General features: G+C 36.7%; 1 protein-coding gene and 1 long non-coding RNA gene across 2 annotated transcripts; one reads left to right on the top strand and one right to left on the bottom strand.

Annotated features, from left to right (window-relative positions):
• The first annotated feature begins 5,411 nt into the window (after nt 1-5,411).
• Nucleotides 5,412-7,258, top strand: LOC108197863 (uncharacterized). Its single transcript, XR_001802109.2, has 3 exons — nt 5,412-5,831; nt 6,560-6,934; nt 7,023-7,258. It is a non-coding gene; the product is annotated as an uncharacterized LOC108197863 (long non-coding RNA).
• Nucleotides 7,259-8,784: 1,526 nt separating this feature from the next.
• On the bottom strand, nt 8,785-13,601 carry LOC108197539 (calcium-transporting ATPase 12, plasma membrane-type). Its single transcript, XM_017365185.2, has 2 exons — nt 10,836-13,601; nt 8,785-10,791 (listed from the first exon to the last, which is right to left on the bottom strand). Exons 1-2 carry the CDS (start codon nt 13,445-13,447, stop codon nt 10,323-10,325), a joined length of 3,081 nt encoding a protein of 1,026 aa, XP_017220674.1. The 5' UTR covers nt 13,448-13,601; the 3' UTR covers nt 8,785-10,322.
• Nucleotides 13,602-16,091: the final 2,490 nt, after the last annotated feature.

The following is a 16,091-nucleotide window of genomic DNA, read 5'->3' as shown; positions in this document are numbered from 1 at the left end:
TAAAATTCATAAATAAAAAATATTTATTAAAATCCCATTCTAAGAAAGCTTAACGATCAGACTGTATAATTCGCTTATAAAGACGCAGGAGGCGAAGCTCTCCTACATTTTCAACCCATCAGCTATGTTATACAGAGCTATGTTATACAGTAATGGAAATGACAAATGCAGTTTCCCAGAAATTGAATACTAGTAGTTGGGTGTTTGGCCAAACATTGAACACACTGACATGTCCATGTACTATGTTAGGAACAAGTCACTCTTATCACTTGTTTTGCTAATTTTTTGCTGCATGAAAATGTGACAGACAAGAAAAAACAAAGCGAGTATCACGCGTAAATAATACTCACAAAAGTAGGAAGCTGGTGATGTCCCAAATGCCAGTCGTTCATATTGAATTATTGATACTGGAATAACGGCATGGTGGATCAGTGGAGGACGTCTAAGAGATCCCACGGAAGGTGCCCCAATCACTGACATTTAACTAATTGTTGATTAGGAGACCAGGAGTGTCTTGTTTTACAAAGTCTTGGGTTGGGTTCGTCTCGGGTCAATAAAATATAGACTTGAGTCGTAAATTTAACCTAATCCCAGTGATTATATCTGAAATGATAAATGTTAGTAAAGAAAAAGATACTCTAATAACAGATAGAAGATAACTAGAGAATATGATCATATAGAAATGTTTGTTATGCTCTACAATGTCTAGCTTGTAGTCTTTATATAGACCAAGCCTTCTGTGCCACCACTTTCAACAAACTGTAACTAACTTTTTCACCAATTTACATTTCAACCCTCACACTTATAGTAAATCACAGAATTAGCACTGCAATACTCCCCCTCAAGCTGTGCAGATGGAACTCCAGAAGCACCAAGCTTGGACAGAAGATATTGATGCTGCTTCACAGAAATTGGTTTGGTAAGAAGATCAGCCAATTGATCAGTAGAAGGCACATATTTTGTAGTAATCTCTCCAGACTTCACTTTGTCTCTCACATAATGGCAATCCAGCTCAATATGTTTAGTCCTTTCATGCTGCACTGGATTGGCAGCTATAGAAATAGCAGCTACATTATCACAATGTAACACAGCTGGTGGAATCTGCAACCCCATGTCTTTGAGTAATGCAGTCATCCATGTCAATTCACAAGCTGTATGAGTCATTGCTCTATATTCTGCTTCAGCAGAAGACCTAGCCACCACATTTTGTTTCTTGCTTTTCCATGAAATTAAAGATTTACCAAGTAGTAAGCAAAAACCAGTAGTTGACCTTCTAGTAAATGGACAACTGGCCCAATCTGAGTCAGAAAAAGCAGTTAATTGTGCTGCAGAAGAAGATGCAAGCAACAACCCTTGATTTCTGGTTCCAGCCAAATACCTCAGCAGCCTTTTTGCTGCTTGGAAGTGCACATCAGTAGGAGAATGCATAAATTGTGCCAGAGTATGCACTGCATAGTTGATATCTGGCCTTGTGACAGTCAGATATATGAGTTTGCCTAGAAGCTGTTGATAAGGATGAGGATTAGACAGTGCTTGACCTTGATTAGGACTGAGCTTCAGATGAGCATCTAAAGGAACTTTCAGAGGTGTGACTGTCAGTAAGCCATGATTTGTTAACAAATCTGTCACATACTTCTTTTGAGAGATAAAGAAGCCTGATGCAGATCTATCTATTTCAATGCCAAGAAAATATCTGACAGCTCCTAAATCCTTCATATGAAATACTTGAGACAGCATGAGTTTGAGATCAGAAATTGCTGCACAGTTGTTACCAGCAATTAACAGATCATCTACATAAACCAACACAAGTGTAATTACCTCCCCTGAATTCTTGGAGAACAAGCTGTAATCACTCTTAGACTGTGTATAGCCTATTTCCAACAGTGTATCAGTAAGCTTCTTGTTCCACTGCCTTGGAGCCTGTCTCAATCCATACAAACTTTTCTTAAGTTTGCAAACTAATTCAGGTTTAGCAGCATGCTTGAGAGGAGACATCCCTTTGACAATTCTGCTCCCAAGACCACTATAACCTTGTGGAAGTTTCATATAGACTGTTTCATCCAAGTCACCATGCAAAAAAGCATTTGTGACATCCATTTGCACTGCCACCCAGTCATACATTGCAGTGACAGCTAGCAAAGCTCTGACTGTGGACATTTTTGCCACAGGAGCAAATGTTTGCTCATAATCCACTCCATAAGTCTGCTTGCATCCTAAGATCACAAGTCTGGATTTATGTCTTTCAATGGTGCCATCTGGATTGTACTTTGTTTTGTACAGCCATTTGCTACCAATTGATTTTTTTCCTTCTGGTAAGACAACTATATCCCATGTCTGATTTTTTTCCAATGCATCCAATTCCAAATTCATGGCTTTTACCCAATGATCATGTTGTACTGCATCATTGAAGAAAACTGGATCTGAAGTCACAGTCAGAGAAGCCTGAAAACAATGAAATTGGTTGCTAACAGACACATTTGTTACAGCAGTGAAACACTCAGCCTGTGCCAGTGCTGTTGAGTAAGAATTCAACCATACAGGTTTCTTTAACTGTCTACCTGATCTTCTTAACACCACATCCTCAGCAGTATGCTCAGAGGCAGACATGTTATTATCAGGATTATTCTCAGCATGCTCACCTGGTGGAATCACAGATTGCTCAAGCATATCATCTGTAATATATGCTGGTGAAGAATGAGGCATGGTTGTGGGAACAGGTGTCATATAATATTCAGTGGCCTCTTTGTTGAATGGAAAAACATGCTCATGAAATTTCACATCTCTTGACACAAAAACCTCATGTGAAATTAGATTTAATAACCTGTACCCTTTCTGATTTGGAGGATATCCAAGAAAAACACAAGGACTTGCTCTGCTGGCAAATTTGTCAGAATTAGAGGAACTATTAGCAGCAAATGCAAGGCATCCAAATACTTTGAATTCTTCATAGTCCACTGGTTCCTCAAATAACACCTCATAAGGCACCTTGAAATTCAGAACCTGTGTTGGCAGTCTATTGATAATATAGACAGCAGTCATGATGCAATCTCCCCAATATTTGATATCCAGACTTGCTTGAAACCTCAAGGCTCTAGCAATTTCTAGGATATTTCTATGTTTCCTTTCAACTCTTGCATTCTGTTGAGGCCTATTGACACATGAAGTTTGGTGTACTATACCTTTAGAACTGTAAAACACTCTACACTCCCCATCACTGAACTCAGGTGCATTGTCTGACCTTAGAACCTTTATATTTTTGCTGAAGTGAGTGTGAGCATACTTGTAAAATGCCTTGAATTTAGACAAGAAGTCAGATTTTTATTGCATCAGGTATATCCAAACCATCCTAGAGTGATCATCCACAATTGTCAAAAAATATTTATATTTATCTCTTGTAGGTGTCCTGTAGGGTCCCCAAGTATCTATATGAACCAAATCAAATATTGCCTCTGCATAGCTTGAGCTCTTTTCATAAGATAACTTTGAAAATTTGGCCAAAGGACAAGTGACACAAGTCTGATCATCTGAAGACACAAATTCCTTGACATCTGCAATTTTTGATAAAATTGCTCTAGACACATGGCCCAATCTGTGGTGCCACAGGTTCCACATTTTTTGTTTCTTAGTTTTCTCTGCATGAAGTGCTGAGCTCTGCTGTGAAGTCATGTTATCATCTGACAGATAATACAAACCATTAACCAGATTTCCAGTAGCTCTGGCCAGACCTGTGCTATTATCAAGAATTTCACAATAAGTTGGCTGAAACTTCACATTGCAATTATTCTCAGCTGCCAGTTTATGTATAGACAGCAGATTATGTTGAAACTGTGGAACATACAACACTTTGTTGAGTTTTAAGCCACTAGACAGTACCAAATCTCCAACATGAGTAATCACTGTTGCAGCACCAGTTGGCAAATTAATTGTAGAATTTGTGTCAACAGGAACAACATTAATAAGATGATCCAATGATGCAGTCATGTGATCTGAGGCACCAGAATCCATGATCCATTGTGAAGTCTTACTCTGTACAGAGTGACATGACACCATACCAGAAAATGAGTCAAACTCATCATCAATCTCATGCTCTTTGGATGACTGAGGCAAAAGTTTTAAAAGCTGTGTCAATTGTGCTGATGTGAGATTAACATTTGAGTCTGAAGTTTTTATGTCATTTTGCTGAACAGCAGCATTGCTACTATGTTTTGACACCTGGCGTTTACCTCCTCCTGGCATAAACTTTGCACCTGGTTTTTTAGAATTCTTGTTATACCAGTCTGGAAATCCTATTTTAAACCAGCACTTATCCACATAATGTCCTTTCTTTTGACAATTTGAACAGACTACAACCTTATCAGCACTGATGTTCACTCCCTTACTATACATAGCAGAAATCTCATTATCACCAGAACTCTTAAGCACCTCTCTTTGATTTTCTTCTTGCTGTATAAGAGAGCAAGCTGCTTCTACTGTTGGCAAAGGAGTATTCATCAACAATTGACTCCTCAAGGCACTGTATGTTTCATTGAGTCCATTGAGAAAGTAGAACAATTTTGATTCTTCTTTCTGTGTATACAACATATCTAACAGCCTAGTGATTTCAGGTGTAGGATTTGCCAACACTGGAAGCATATTCATGTCCTCAATTTCATCCCAAATACTACTCAAATTTGTGTAGAAATCAACAACACTCATCTTATCTTGATGCACAGTAAACAAATCCTTAGTTAATTTGTATTTTCTCGATCCATTAGTTACAGCAAATCTCTTCTCTAAAATCAGCCAGATCGCACGAGCAGTGTTTACAAACAGTATAGATTTGCGTATAGGATCTGAAACAGAGTTATGAATCCAGGAGATTACCAGATTATTACATGTATCCCACTGTGCACTCTCAAGAACATCAGTTGTATTGCGAATGAGCTCACCAGTTACAAATCCGAGCTTTCGTTTTGAAGCAAGTTGAATCTCGAACGATCGCTTCCAGGTGCGATAATCACTTGATCCAGTCAATTTGTCAACACTCACTGAGAGAGGTCCATCAGAAGGATGAAGATACAGCGGATTTTGCATATCGTTGTATGTATTTCTCGAGGTCGATGAAGACGCCATGGTTGTACGGACACAGAATTACACTGAAGTTAAAATGATGTATTCAATAGCTATCAATCTCATCTGCTGGCTCTGATACCATAAAGAAAAAGATACTCTAATAACAGATAGAAGATAACTAGAGAATATGATCATATAGAAATGTTTGTTATGCTCTACAATGTCTAGCTTGTAGTCTTTATATAGACCAAGCCTTCTGTGCCACCACTTTCAACAAACTGTAACTAACTTTTTCACCAATTTACATTTCAACCCTCACACTTATAGTAAATCACAGAATTAGCACTGCAATAGTTAGTATCACGGTAGACTGAGCCAGATCTGTGACTAGATTTAATCAAATTTCATTCAGTGCTGCAGTTTAACTAATAGATACTCAAACATTGAATGATTGAAATAATATGCTCTTCTCCTAACTGTACTAAGCCAATAGTAATCTCTGGCCCAGATATCTAATCATTGGTCACTATGAGACATGTACCCTTACCTAACTATCACCACATGATTTGGCTGGTCAGAAAATTAGTTAGAACTTGAGCTATATAATCCTGGTCAGTAGAGGATATTATTATATGCAAGCATCTTATATTGCCAAGGTTTCATGTCATGTAATCTTCTGCAGATGATATAACAATCTTATACTATCGGTGTGCAAATTTGAAGCGTTATTTAGATGCACATTAATCGTTAATGCAGGAGTGGGAATTTTCAGTTTTCAGGTACCAATTCACTTATTCATCTCTCTTCAATCTCATGGCTTGGTAAATTTATTTCTCAGATGTTACCGATTTCTTATCTGCTATATGAAGCTTCCCTAATCATTCTACTTGTTTGACCTGTACTGTAATATACTCAGATAGTGACTGGGGAGATAAATCAGATCTTCTAACATTTCGCAACAACTTAATCTGTTTGAGGACTTGTTTTTAAACTTAACTCACTAAAGTAATTGTCAAGCTTGCAAACAAAACGCAAGCAGTCTTAACTCATAACTCATAATCTGCAACCTGCAAATCAGCTCCCCGTCGGTTTAAAATCTAATACAAACGAAAACCAATGTAAAAACCTACTAACAGATAATTATGATAATCGATACCCTGAATTTCCACGTCAAATAATGGCCTAACCAATCCTACAAATAATATACTACTGATAGTAACTCGATCACCTAACCAGTAGTACTACTCATTACACAATATGAATGACCTGATTTACAAGATAAAAGAGCAAAGAATTAATTTTGAAGGACTTAGAAGGATTTGTGCTCTAAAGCATACAGAATATTATGTTGGAAAAAAATTCAGCAAATAGAACTCCATTGTCATAAAAAAAACTGTTTAACAACCCTAGGATCTTTTTTATAACCCTTGAAAATATTCAAGTTCTTCGACCAGTTCCTCTACTTCTTTCACTTCAAAAAGCTGAACAGTGGCTTTCTCTGGAACAGGTATGTACTTTACCAGGAAACCAATAGGCCAAGATAGAAGAGCTATAACATTGCCCCCAGTTCAGCCTCTCTGTACCAGCATACTTGTTTAAACATTCATCCATCAGAGCTTGGATAAGAACTGTTATCCCAATAATTCCTATAAACGTTTTGCTCTTTTGTATCCCCTCAAATATATTCTTGTTTTCTAGATTCCTCCCATTGAATGCGAGGAATCTAGAAAACAAGAATATATTTGAGGGGATACAAAAGAGCAAGACGTTTATAGGAATTATTGAGATCACGGTTATTATCCAAGCTCTGATGGTTGAATGTTTAAACAAGTATGCTGGTACAGATAGGTTGAACTGGGGGCAATTGAAGAGCTTGCTGGTGGTAAGTTAGCTTCTTTTTTTCCTTGCAATTTAATTTGTTTTTTGATACTTTATTGTTAACGATGCATCCTTTTTTCATTTAATTACAGAGTTTGCCTGTTTAAATATGGATGAAGACTTGGATGGTCGACGAAAATATAAAGTCTGGAAAGCTCTGCTTCAAGTTTTATATTCCTGGATTAGTTTTTTTTTTTTTTGCAATATGTAACTGGACTACTAAATACCTTTGTCATTTTTCATAATCAGACTTATTGTATCAACTACTAGCTTATAACCCGTGCAAGGCACGGGAGCTTTTTAATTATTTATAAACTTTTTAAATATATTTTAAATGGTGTGGAAACATTTAATTTATAAATAATAAATTAAAATTTTCAATAAAATAAAATTCGAAATTATGATTTGTTTGTAAGTTAGAACTTTGGTAAATACATCATCACAGGCATTAATGGTTTCAAATAAATTATTTTAATCAAGCAATTCCTTTTCTCGTATGTATCATGCCAAAGTATTAAATTCTATCTATCAAATTTTAATATATTTTGAGTGGAATACATTATGCCAACTTCTATTAGATTATATTAATAAATGTATTTTATATTAAAATTATTATAATGTGATTTAAATATTTTTCAAAAAATTTATATGGTTCTAAATTAAAATTGATAAACATAATTTGTTTTGAATTAAGAAAAGGAATCATAAATATGCAATAAGAAGGTAGTATCTATTTTGGATTAAGAAAAAGTTTTTGTATTTGTTCATCACATAAATCCGGCTTATTAATTTTAAAATATATTATAAAAAAATTGTGACGGTGAGATTTATATGATTCTACGAATAAAACTGGTAGGAAATATTTATTTAGGATTAAAAAAAATCATATACATGTGAAAGACATAATTTGTTTTGGATTCAGAAAAGGAATTATAAACATGCAAGTAGATATCAGTTGCCTTCTAGAACAGAATTTAATTTTGTTCCAATCTAACGGTGCTTATTTGTTCAATATAAGATCCAACGGATGATAAGCTTTTGGACCAGAGGACCATGCGACCAAATTATCTCCCTTACGCTTATTATATATAAGTATATAATATGCAAGATTTTAAGTGATAACTTATGTATTCCCTGTAGTTTATTTCACGCTCCAGATGGAAAAAATATTAAAATTAGCTTCTCCATTTTGTAACTATTTTACCGGTTGAACCGCAAACTCAAACCGCAATTACGTGGGTGGATTTGGTTGGGGATTTTTTACCAATGGTTTGGTCGCGGATTGAGATTTTAGAAAACCGCAAGTTGCGGTATGGTTCGGTTATTACCCTGCAACCGAACCAATCCGAACCGCGTACAGGCCTACCTGTTCCAGAGAAACCATTCTTCAGCTTTCTGAAGTGACATAAGTAGAGGAACTGGTTGTTAAAAAGTTTTAATAATCTGTATGTTTTAGTGCACAAATCCTTCCTAAGTCCTTCAAAATTAATTCTTTGCTCTTTTATCTTGTAAATCAGGTCATTCACATTGTGTAATAAGTAGTATTGGTTAGGTGATCGATTTATCATCAGTAGTGGTACATTATTTGTAGTATTGGTTAGGCCATTATTTGACATGGAAATTCAGGTATCAGTGTTCCATAATTACTCTGTTAGTAGGAAATTGTTGCGAGATGTTAGAAGATCTGGTTAATCTCCCCAGTCACTATCTGAGTATATTACAGCACAGGTCAAAATGATTAGGGAAGATTCATATACACCCTCCGTCCCTAAATACTTTTCTCATTTGTCCTTATCACGTTTGCCAATACACACTTTTGATCATTAATATCTTTAATTTTATATTAGTATTAAATATAAAACTTTCACTGTATTAAAGTACTCATAAATACGAATCCAACAAGATCACTCATGACTATATTTTATTTTATAGATTAGACGTAAATTAGTAATTTGTCTCGTGTTATGAACAGTGCCGACATTTCAAACGGGAAAAGTAATTAGAATCAGAGGGAGTAGCAGATAAGAATTCTACTAACAAACCTTCCTAATCAATAATTAGTTAATGTCAGTGATTGGGACACCTTACGCGGGATCTCTTAGACGTTCTCCACTGATCCACCATGTCGTTGCAGTATCGATATGAATGACAGGGATTTGGCTTAACGCTTTGTTTTCTTCCTTGTCTGTCACATCTTTCATACAACAAAAAGTTAGCAAAACAAGTGATAACAGTGACATAATTCCTTATATAGTACATGGACATGTCAGCGTGTTTAATGTTTGGCCAAACACCAAACTGTTATACAATTTCTGGGAAACGGCATTTGTCATCTCCATTATTAAGTGGCTGATGGGTTGAAAATGTTGAAGAAGAGCCTTACTTACTACGTCTTTATAAGGTAATTATACAGTCTGATCATTACGCTTTCTCCAGCTTATATCTGAAAGTTCTACATTGATTCTACCATCTTTCTTGATTACAGTACTCTTGGTTGCATGGATTCTCTAAAGGAACTGAAGTCCGTCTGTAGCCTTAATAGAAACCGATGGCACAGATTATGATCTCTTTCACATATTGTGCAATTTTAAAGATCTGAACCCATTAATAGTTTCTTGACAACGAGTTCCAATCCCCAATCCCCATTTTGCTTCCGGTTACATTAAGAAAGGAATTTTTTTACTCTTTCAGGAAAAATCTAAAATCCTCCTGCAAAAGCTGTAGAATATTCTGCCATGCATTTGAACAACAGAGATAGTTTAGCATTGATAGCGACGGCTGTGGAACCAAATAAAAATTAGCGGAATGCTATGGAATGTATAGCAGGCGAGATTAAAGGAATCCTATAGGTTGCACTAGGCGAGCAAATCCTTAAAAAAAAAAAAAAGAATGGCAAACAAAGGAATGACAGAAAAAAGAGTTATTCCTTATTTCCAAGCATGCCAACAAATAACCACTTGCCTGATGTTCACTTAGAGACTCATCGATTACGGGAGTCAGCAGGATTAGAATTCTATCATGCTGAACATAAATGTGCTGCCAATTGTCTGCAGGTTTTATTTCATTTTAAAAAAAATCGTCGTCATCGATAAATGAGAAGTCCTAAACTAAAAAAGAACTAATGTTGCAGCAAAGAAGTCTTTGGGGAGACGAAAGAGCCCCCACAGCAGTATGCTATAAACCAATTAAACATTATACTGCAATTACTGTATTGCGTAGAAGTAGCTAGAGAAAAATTATATATAACTGATTTTTACTAGCATTGGCAGGGATAGTCCAGCGTGTAGTAGAACTGAGAACCAAGAAAAGACTTTCAAAAAATTTAAGCAAGAAAAGAAAACCAAACACTAATAAACCAGAAAAAAATACCAACCTTTAACTACTCCAAGATATTAATTTATTAGTCCTCCAAGTACTTCCCCAAGTGCATCGAGTTCTTCCCCGAGTTCATCAAGTTCTTCCTCAACTTCATCGAGTTCTTCCCCAACTTCTTCGTCTTGGGAAATCTGAAAGATGGTTTTGTGTGGAACAGGGATGTACTTTACCAGGATACCAATAGGCCAGGATAGAATTGCTATACCAATACATGCTCCCCATTCCCCCAAATATAGCTTCTCTGTTCCTGTAAAGTTGTTTAGGAATTCCACCATTACAACTTGGACGAGGATTGTGATCCCAGTAATTCCGAGAAACATCTTGTTCTTGTGTATTCCCTCGAAAATATTCTTGTTTTCTAGCTTCCTTGCATTGAACAGATTGAAAATCTGGCAAAGGACAAAGATATTAAAAAGCATAGTATCTTTTATGCTTTCATCAACATTGTAGATTGTTTGCCCTCCAAACTGCAAAAAAGCATAGTATCTTTTATGCTTTCATCAACATTGTAGATTGTTTGCCCTCCAAACTGCAATGTCAAGAAAACTATACTCTGAAACAACGCTTGGGCTATCAGGTTCCTCCACATTATATTTGAAATAATTGGCTCCTTGCGACTCACAGGCTGCATGTCCAGAATCTCCTTGCCTGGATGTTCAGCAGCAAGGGCAAGGGCTCCCAACAAGTCCATAATGAGATTTATCCAAACTAACTGGACTGATGTTAATGGTGTTTCTCCGACTGATATATCCAACACAAAGTTGATTACTAGAGTTGCTACATTTACTGTCAGTTGAAACTGAAGGAACTTCTGAATGTTGTTATAAACATTTCTTCCTAATTTTAGAACAGCTACGACAGATGCAAAACTATCACCCAATATAATGATATCTGAACTCTCTTTTGCAACTTCAGTGCCCTGGATTCCCATTGATAGACCAATATCGGCTTCTTTTATTGCAGGTGCATCATTGGTCCCATCTCCAGTTACTGCGACCATGTGTCTCTTTTGTTTGAGGCATTTTACCATTAGAAGCTTGTCAGAAGGTGAAGATCTTGCCATCAAACAAATTGTATCAAGTTTCTTTAACCGCTCCACTTGGGTGTAGTTTCGGAACTCTTCACCCTCCACCACTGCTCCATCCATGTCCTGGTCAGGCCTTAGTATCCCGCATTCAATGGCGATTGCTTTTGCAGTGAAAACATTGTCTCCAGTTATCATCTTTACATTCACTCCAGCACGTTGGCAATCTTGGACTGCTTTTCTCACACCAGGTCGGCATGGATCCTTCATTCCAACTACACCCAATAGGGTATAATTGTTTTCTTTTAATTGTGCTTCTCCATCATTGAGTTCATGTTCATAGACTTCTTTATGCGCAAATCCAATGCACCTGAGACTACTTGCAGCCATACCTTGAACCAGTTGGTTAAGGTTCTCCCTTTCAGTATCTTCCATAACTTTCACGTTTCCCAGTGAGTCATAGTAGTGAGTGCACATTGCTATAATAATCTCTGCAGCTCCTTTCCAATGCATATGCATAGTGTTATCTCCATTTTTCTTCATTAGGATCCCGCTTCTCTTTTTCTCGGAACTGAATGCTTCCTCATGTAGAAGTTCAGAACTTCTTTTCAACAACTCAAAATTCATATTCAACTCCAGGACACCCCAAGAAAGAAGTGCTTTTTCAGTAGGACTGCCTGAAAACTCCAACTTAGATCCTGAATCAGTCTTGTAAACACTACCAGTGGTGTTTAAGCCAACTCCTTGGTGAAAGAGTTCCATAACACTAGAAGCAATTAAAGTATAATTAAATTTTTCAATGAACTCTTGTCCAAGCAGAAATTTGGTGACCTCCATTTTATTTATTGTGAGAGTACCCGTTTTATCCATACAAATAGCCGTGACACTGCCCATAGTCTCACAAGAAGATATCTGCTTCGCCACAGGCTGACGAGCAAACATCCTCCTGGTTGAGTAATAACGTGTTAAGGTGACAGCCAAAGACAACCCCTCAGGAATCATAACAACTATTAAGGTAAGTGAATAAGCGATAATTCCCACAACACCTTTGGGCTTAGTCTGTCCATCCTCATCCTCAGAATTGCCCGTCAAATACCTAATCAACAAGATTACAAATTCTACTAAACCGACTGCCAAACCAGTATTACCTATTAATGAAAAGAGTTTGTTGAGTCGGGATTGGAGAGGCGTTTCTTCACTGGAATCATGACTGATGGATCTCATTGTCTCTCCCCATGCCGTATTGATGCCAACAGATGTAACTAAAAACTTGGCATGTCCATCTACCACTTCTGTACCAGAACGCAGAAACGGATTTTCATGGAGATCAACTTTCACATGATCACTCTCTCCAGTCATGCTTGCTTCATCAATTTGTAGAGAATGACCCTCTATTAACAGTCCATCAGCAGGGACTCGATCACCAGTCTTCAAGCATACAACATCTCCCACGACAATATCATCCACTGAAATGTGCAGAAGCATTCCACTTCGCAGGACCTCCATTTGAATATTATTGTTACTAGCCATAGACAACTTGCGGAAGAGTCTGTCATGCTTTAAGTTAACAGCTACTGAAATGCAGATCACAAAAAGAACGGATGTAAATACACTCACCCCAAGGTACCATCCTTCTGCTCCATACTCGATCATGCCAAAAACAAGAGCAAGTACAGCACAAACAAGGATAATGATAACGGTTGTATCTTTCAATTGTTCTACGACAAAGCTAAAAAGACTCTTTGCAGGCGGCCTAGGGTAAGTGTTCATCCCAAAGGCTTCCTGACGTTGTGAAATATCATCAGAATCTGCAAGTATTCCACGCTCCCCGTCTGTTTTGAGAGCAGACATCAAGCCTTTTACACCACCAAGAGCGCCAAGATGATCCAGATCTTTTTTATCAACCAAGTGTCTGAGCCTTGACTGGTTAATGTCTCGAGATGAAAGTTGAACAGCATCAATAATGTAACTCTCGGTTGGGATCCTCGAATAACTACGAGGTTCTGAGGATTTGAGAGGATTGCAGAAGGCTCTTGCAGAACAGATAGCCGCATAAGCTATATGCCATCGGTTTCTACTAAGCCTATAGACGGAATTCAGTTTCTTTAGAGAATCCATATAATCAAGAAAGAATGGTAGAATCAATTTAAACTGATCAGACTGTATAATTGGTTTATAAAGACGTAGTAGGTGAAGCTTTTCTTCAAAATTTTCAACCCATCAGCCCTGTAATAATGGAGTTTCCCAGAAATTGTATCTATATCTTAGATTTTCTTTAGACCGAATCTAGGTTCGCAGAATGTTAAAACAAGTAATAGTGTACCACGTGTGTAGTTGGTTACAAATACTGTGCACTGTACCAAAATACTCCATAAAAATTGATCGATTAGTTATTGATTTTTGTAGGGGTGGCAATATCAGACACGACCCGAAACCCGACACGAACCCGACCCAATCCGAAACCCGATTTACTGAGACAGAAACCCGAAAGTGACCCGAAAATCACCCGACAGACCCGAAATGGACCCGAAATGACCCGAAACTAGAATTTCATTTGTAATAACTTCAATTTTTGGTTTTATTCAATTTTAAGTGATTTTAGGTTGACCCGAAATCGACCCGATTGCTGACACGAACACGACCCGTTACCCGAAATTGCCACCCCTAGATTTTTGGAAGAATTTTCCGTTTGGAAACAAAATATAATAGCAGGAAAAAACACGCCACCAGGGATACACAATGATGAATCCTAAGATACACATGAGCCTTTATTGGCGCGACTATGAGCATGCGCTATCTTTCAAATTTGAAACAGGGGTTCGAGCCTGTCTAAAAATCATTCACACTAGTAAAAATATCCATTTCTCTGATTTACCAGTCCCTGTCCGATAAATTCATATAAAAAATCATGGTAAAATGACAATAAAACCAGCTCGGAACTGTCGTCAAGTCGAGAAATGAGGGATAATTTGGTAAATTTGGGCAGAGTAATTGGACCAAGTCTCATATGTCTGCATCTAAAGGCACTTAATTTGGTAAAAGCAGAACAATCAGATCTCTAAAAGCAACCAAAGTACTTTCACGCCCCGCTTTTATCATCATTACAATTTACATCCCCTTTACACTTTTTTGAGAAAAAATACTCCCTCCATCCCACCCATTTCTTTACACTTTCCTTTTTAGGTGTCCCATCCAATTCTTTACATTTCAAAACTTACCAAAAATAGTCAATGAGTCCCACCACTTCTACACTTTTCTTTCCTTTTCACACTACTTTTACTCCATTATCTTTTTTTTATACATTAAAAATCAATGGGTTCCACCACTTCACCCACTTTTCCTTCTCTTTTCCACTACTTTATACATATTTCTTAACCTCCATGCCCAACCCATTTGATAAGAAATGGGAGGGACGGAGGGAGTAACAAACTGTTTGAATCAATCCTCGCCATTCATTTCTCTTGTAATTACAACCTAAAAATTGTTGCCGTCTGTGCACATTTCGACCCCTACCACTCTATCTGTAGTCACAAGGTTTGGCCCACTATGATTGTTACAGCCCAAGGCCCTATTCCCAGAGTAGTCTTTTCTATGATTCATTATTTCATTCATAGCCGCTATATATTTTTTCTTTTTTGCATTTGTTTCATATAAGCAGCCCTCTTTAGAGGAGGTTTGGGTTAATTTAAAATAAATGCTTCTTGTTTAAAGTAAAAAAAATGAAGTACAAGTTAGAAGTTAGTTAAAACTTATAACTGATTAAAGTGTTTTGAAAAAAAGTAGAAGTCATGAAACAAAAGTTAGGATTCTTAACTTTTTATAAGTGTTTTTCGACTTTTTACACCAATGGTGGGAATAAGTGCTTCTAACTTATAACTCCAGAAGTGGGGCTTAAAAACTCCACCCAAACACCCACTTACTTATAAAGGATTTAAATTTCGGATCATTAAAAAAGTATCCAAGTTCATAAGCTACGAATGTCAGTCGTACCGTCAACGAAAAACGCTTGTCATTTTAATTTTAAACTTTTAATATAAATATACCGAATGTGTAACAATATCATCCGGCAGAAAATTACTGTCATAATATAACTATCATATAATGGGGGGAAGTACGAATTAGAGGAAGTAAAAATCAACTTTTACTTTGCAATTTTATTGGAGAAGAGAAAAGGGTGTTTTGTTGGAGGCGAAGAAGGCAAAACTCCAGCTTGAATGAAAGGGATTTGATTACACTTTTCCTAATATTTTATTGGACACAAAAAGATGTATGTTGGATAATTAGACATTGGACAAAGACTTAAAGAGTGTGTGAATTCTAGTCTTTTGATGCAATTGCGTGCCTCCGACAACTTGGTTTTTTCCTTGATCACAATAACTTTATTGCATGTGTGGAGATAATAGAGCGACAGACATGTTTTGTGTATCTATATCTTAGATTTTCTTTAGACCGAATCTAGGTTCGCAGAATGTTAAAACAAGTAATAGTGTACCACGTGTGTAGTTGGTTACAAATGCTTGCACTGTACCAAAATATAAAAATTGATCGATTAGTTAATTGATTTTTGAAAGAATTTTCCGTTAAACAAAATATAATAGTACGTTTGGCTGAGCTTAAAAAAAGTGACTTATTACTTAAAATAAAGAAGTAGATTAAAAGTGATAAGTTGGTTTGGACTTATAAGCTACCAGAAGTGTTTGGATACCGTGATTTATAAGCTACCAAAAGTTTTTTAAGTGTTTGGATAACTTAACTTATAAAT

Source organism: Daucus carota, chromosome 8 (genome assembly GCF_001625215.2).
Source record: "Daucus carota subsp. sativus chromosome 8, DH1 v3.0, whole genome shotgun sequence".
NCBI lineage: Eukaryota > Viridiplantae > Streptophyta > Magnoliopsida > Apiales > Apiaceae > Daucus > Daucus carota.
Note: the sequence above shows the minus strand (reverse complement) of the source record. Positions and strands in the feature narration are given on the sequence as shown.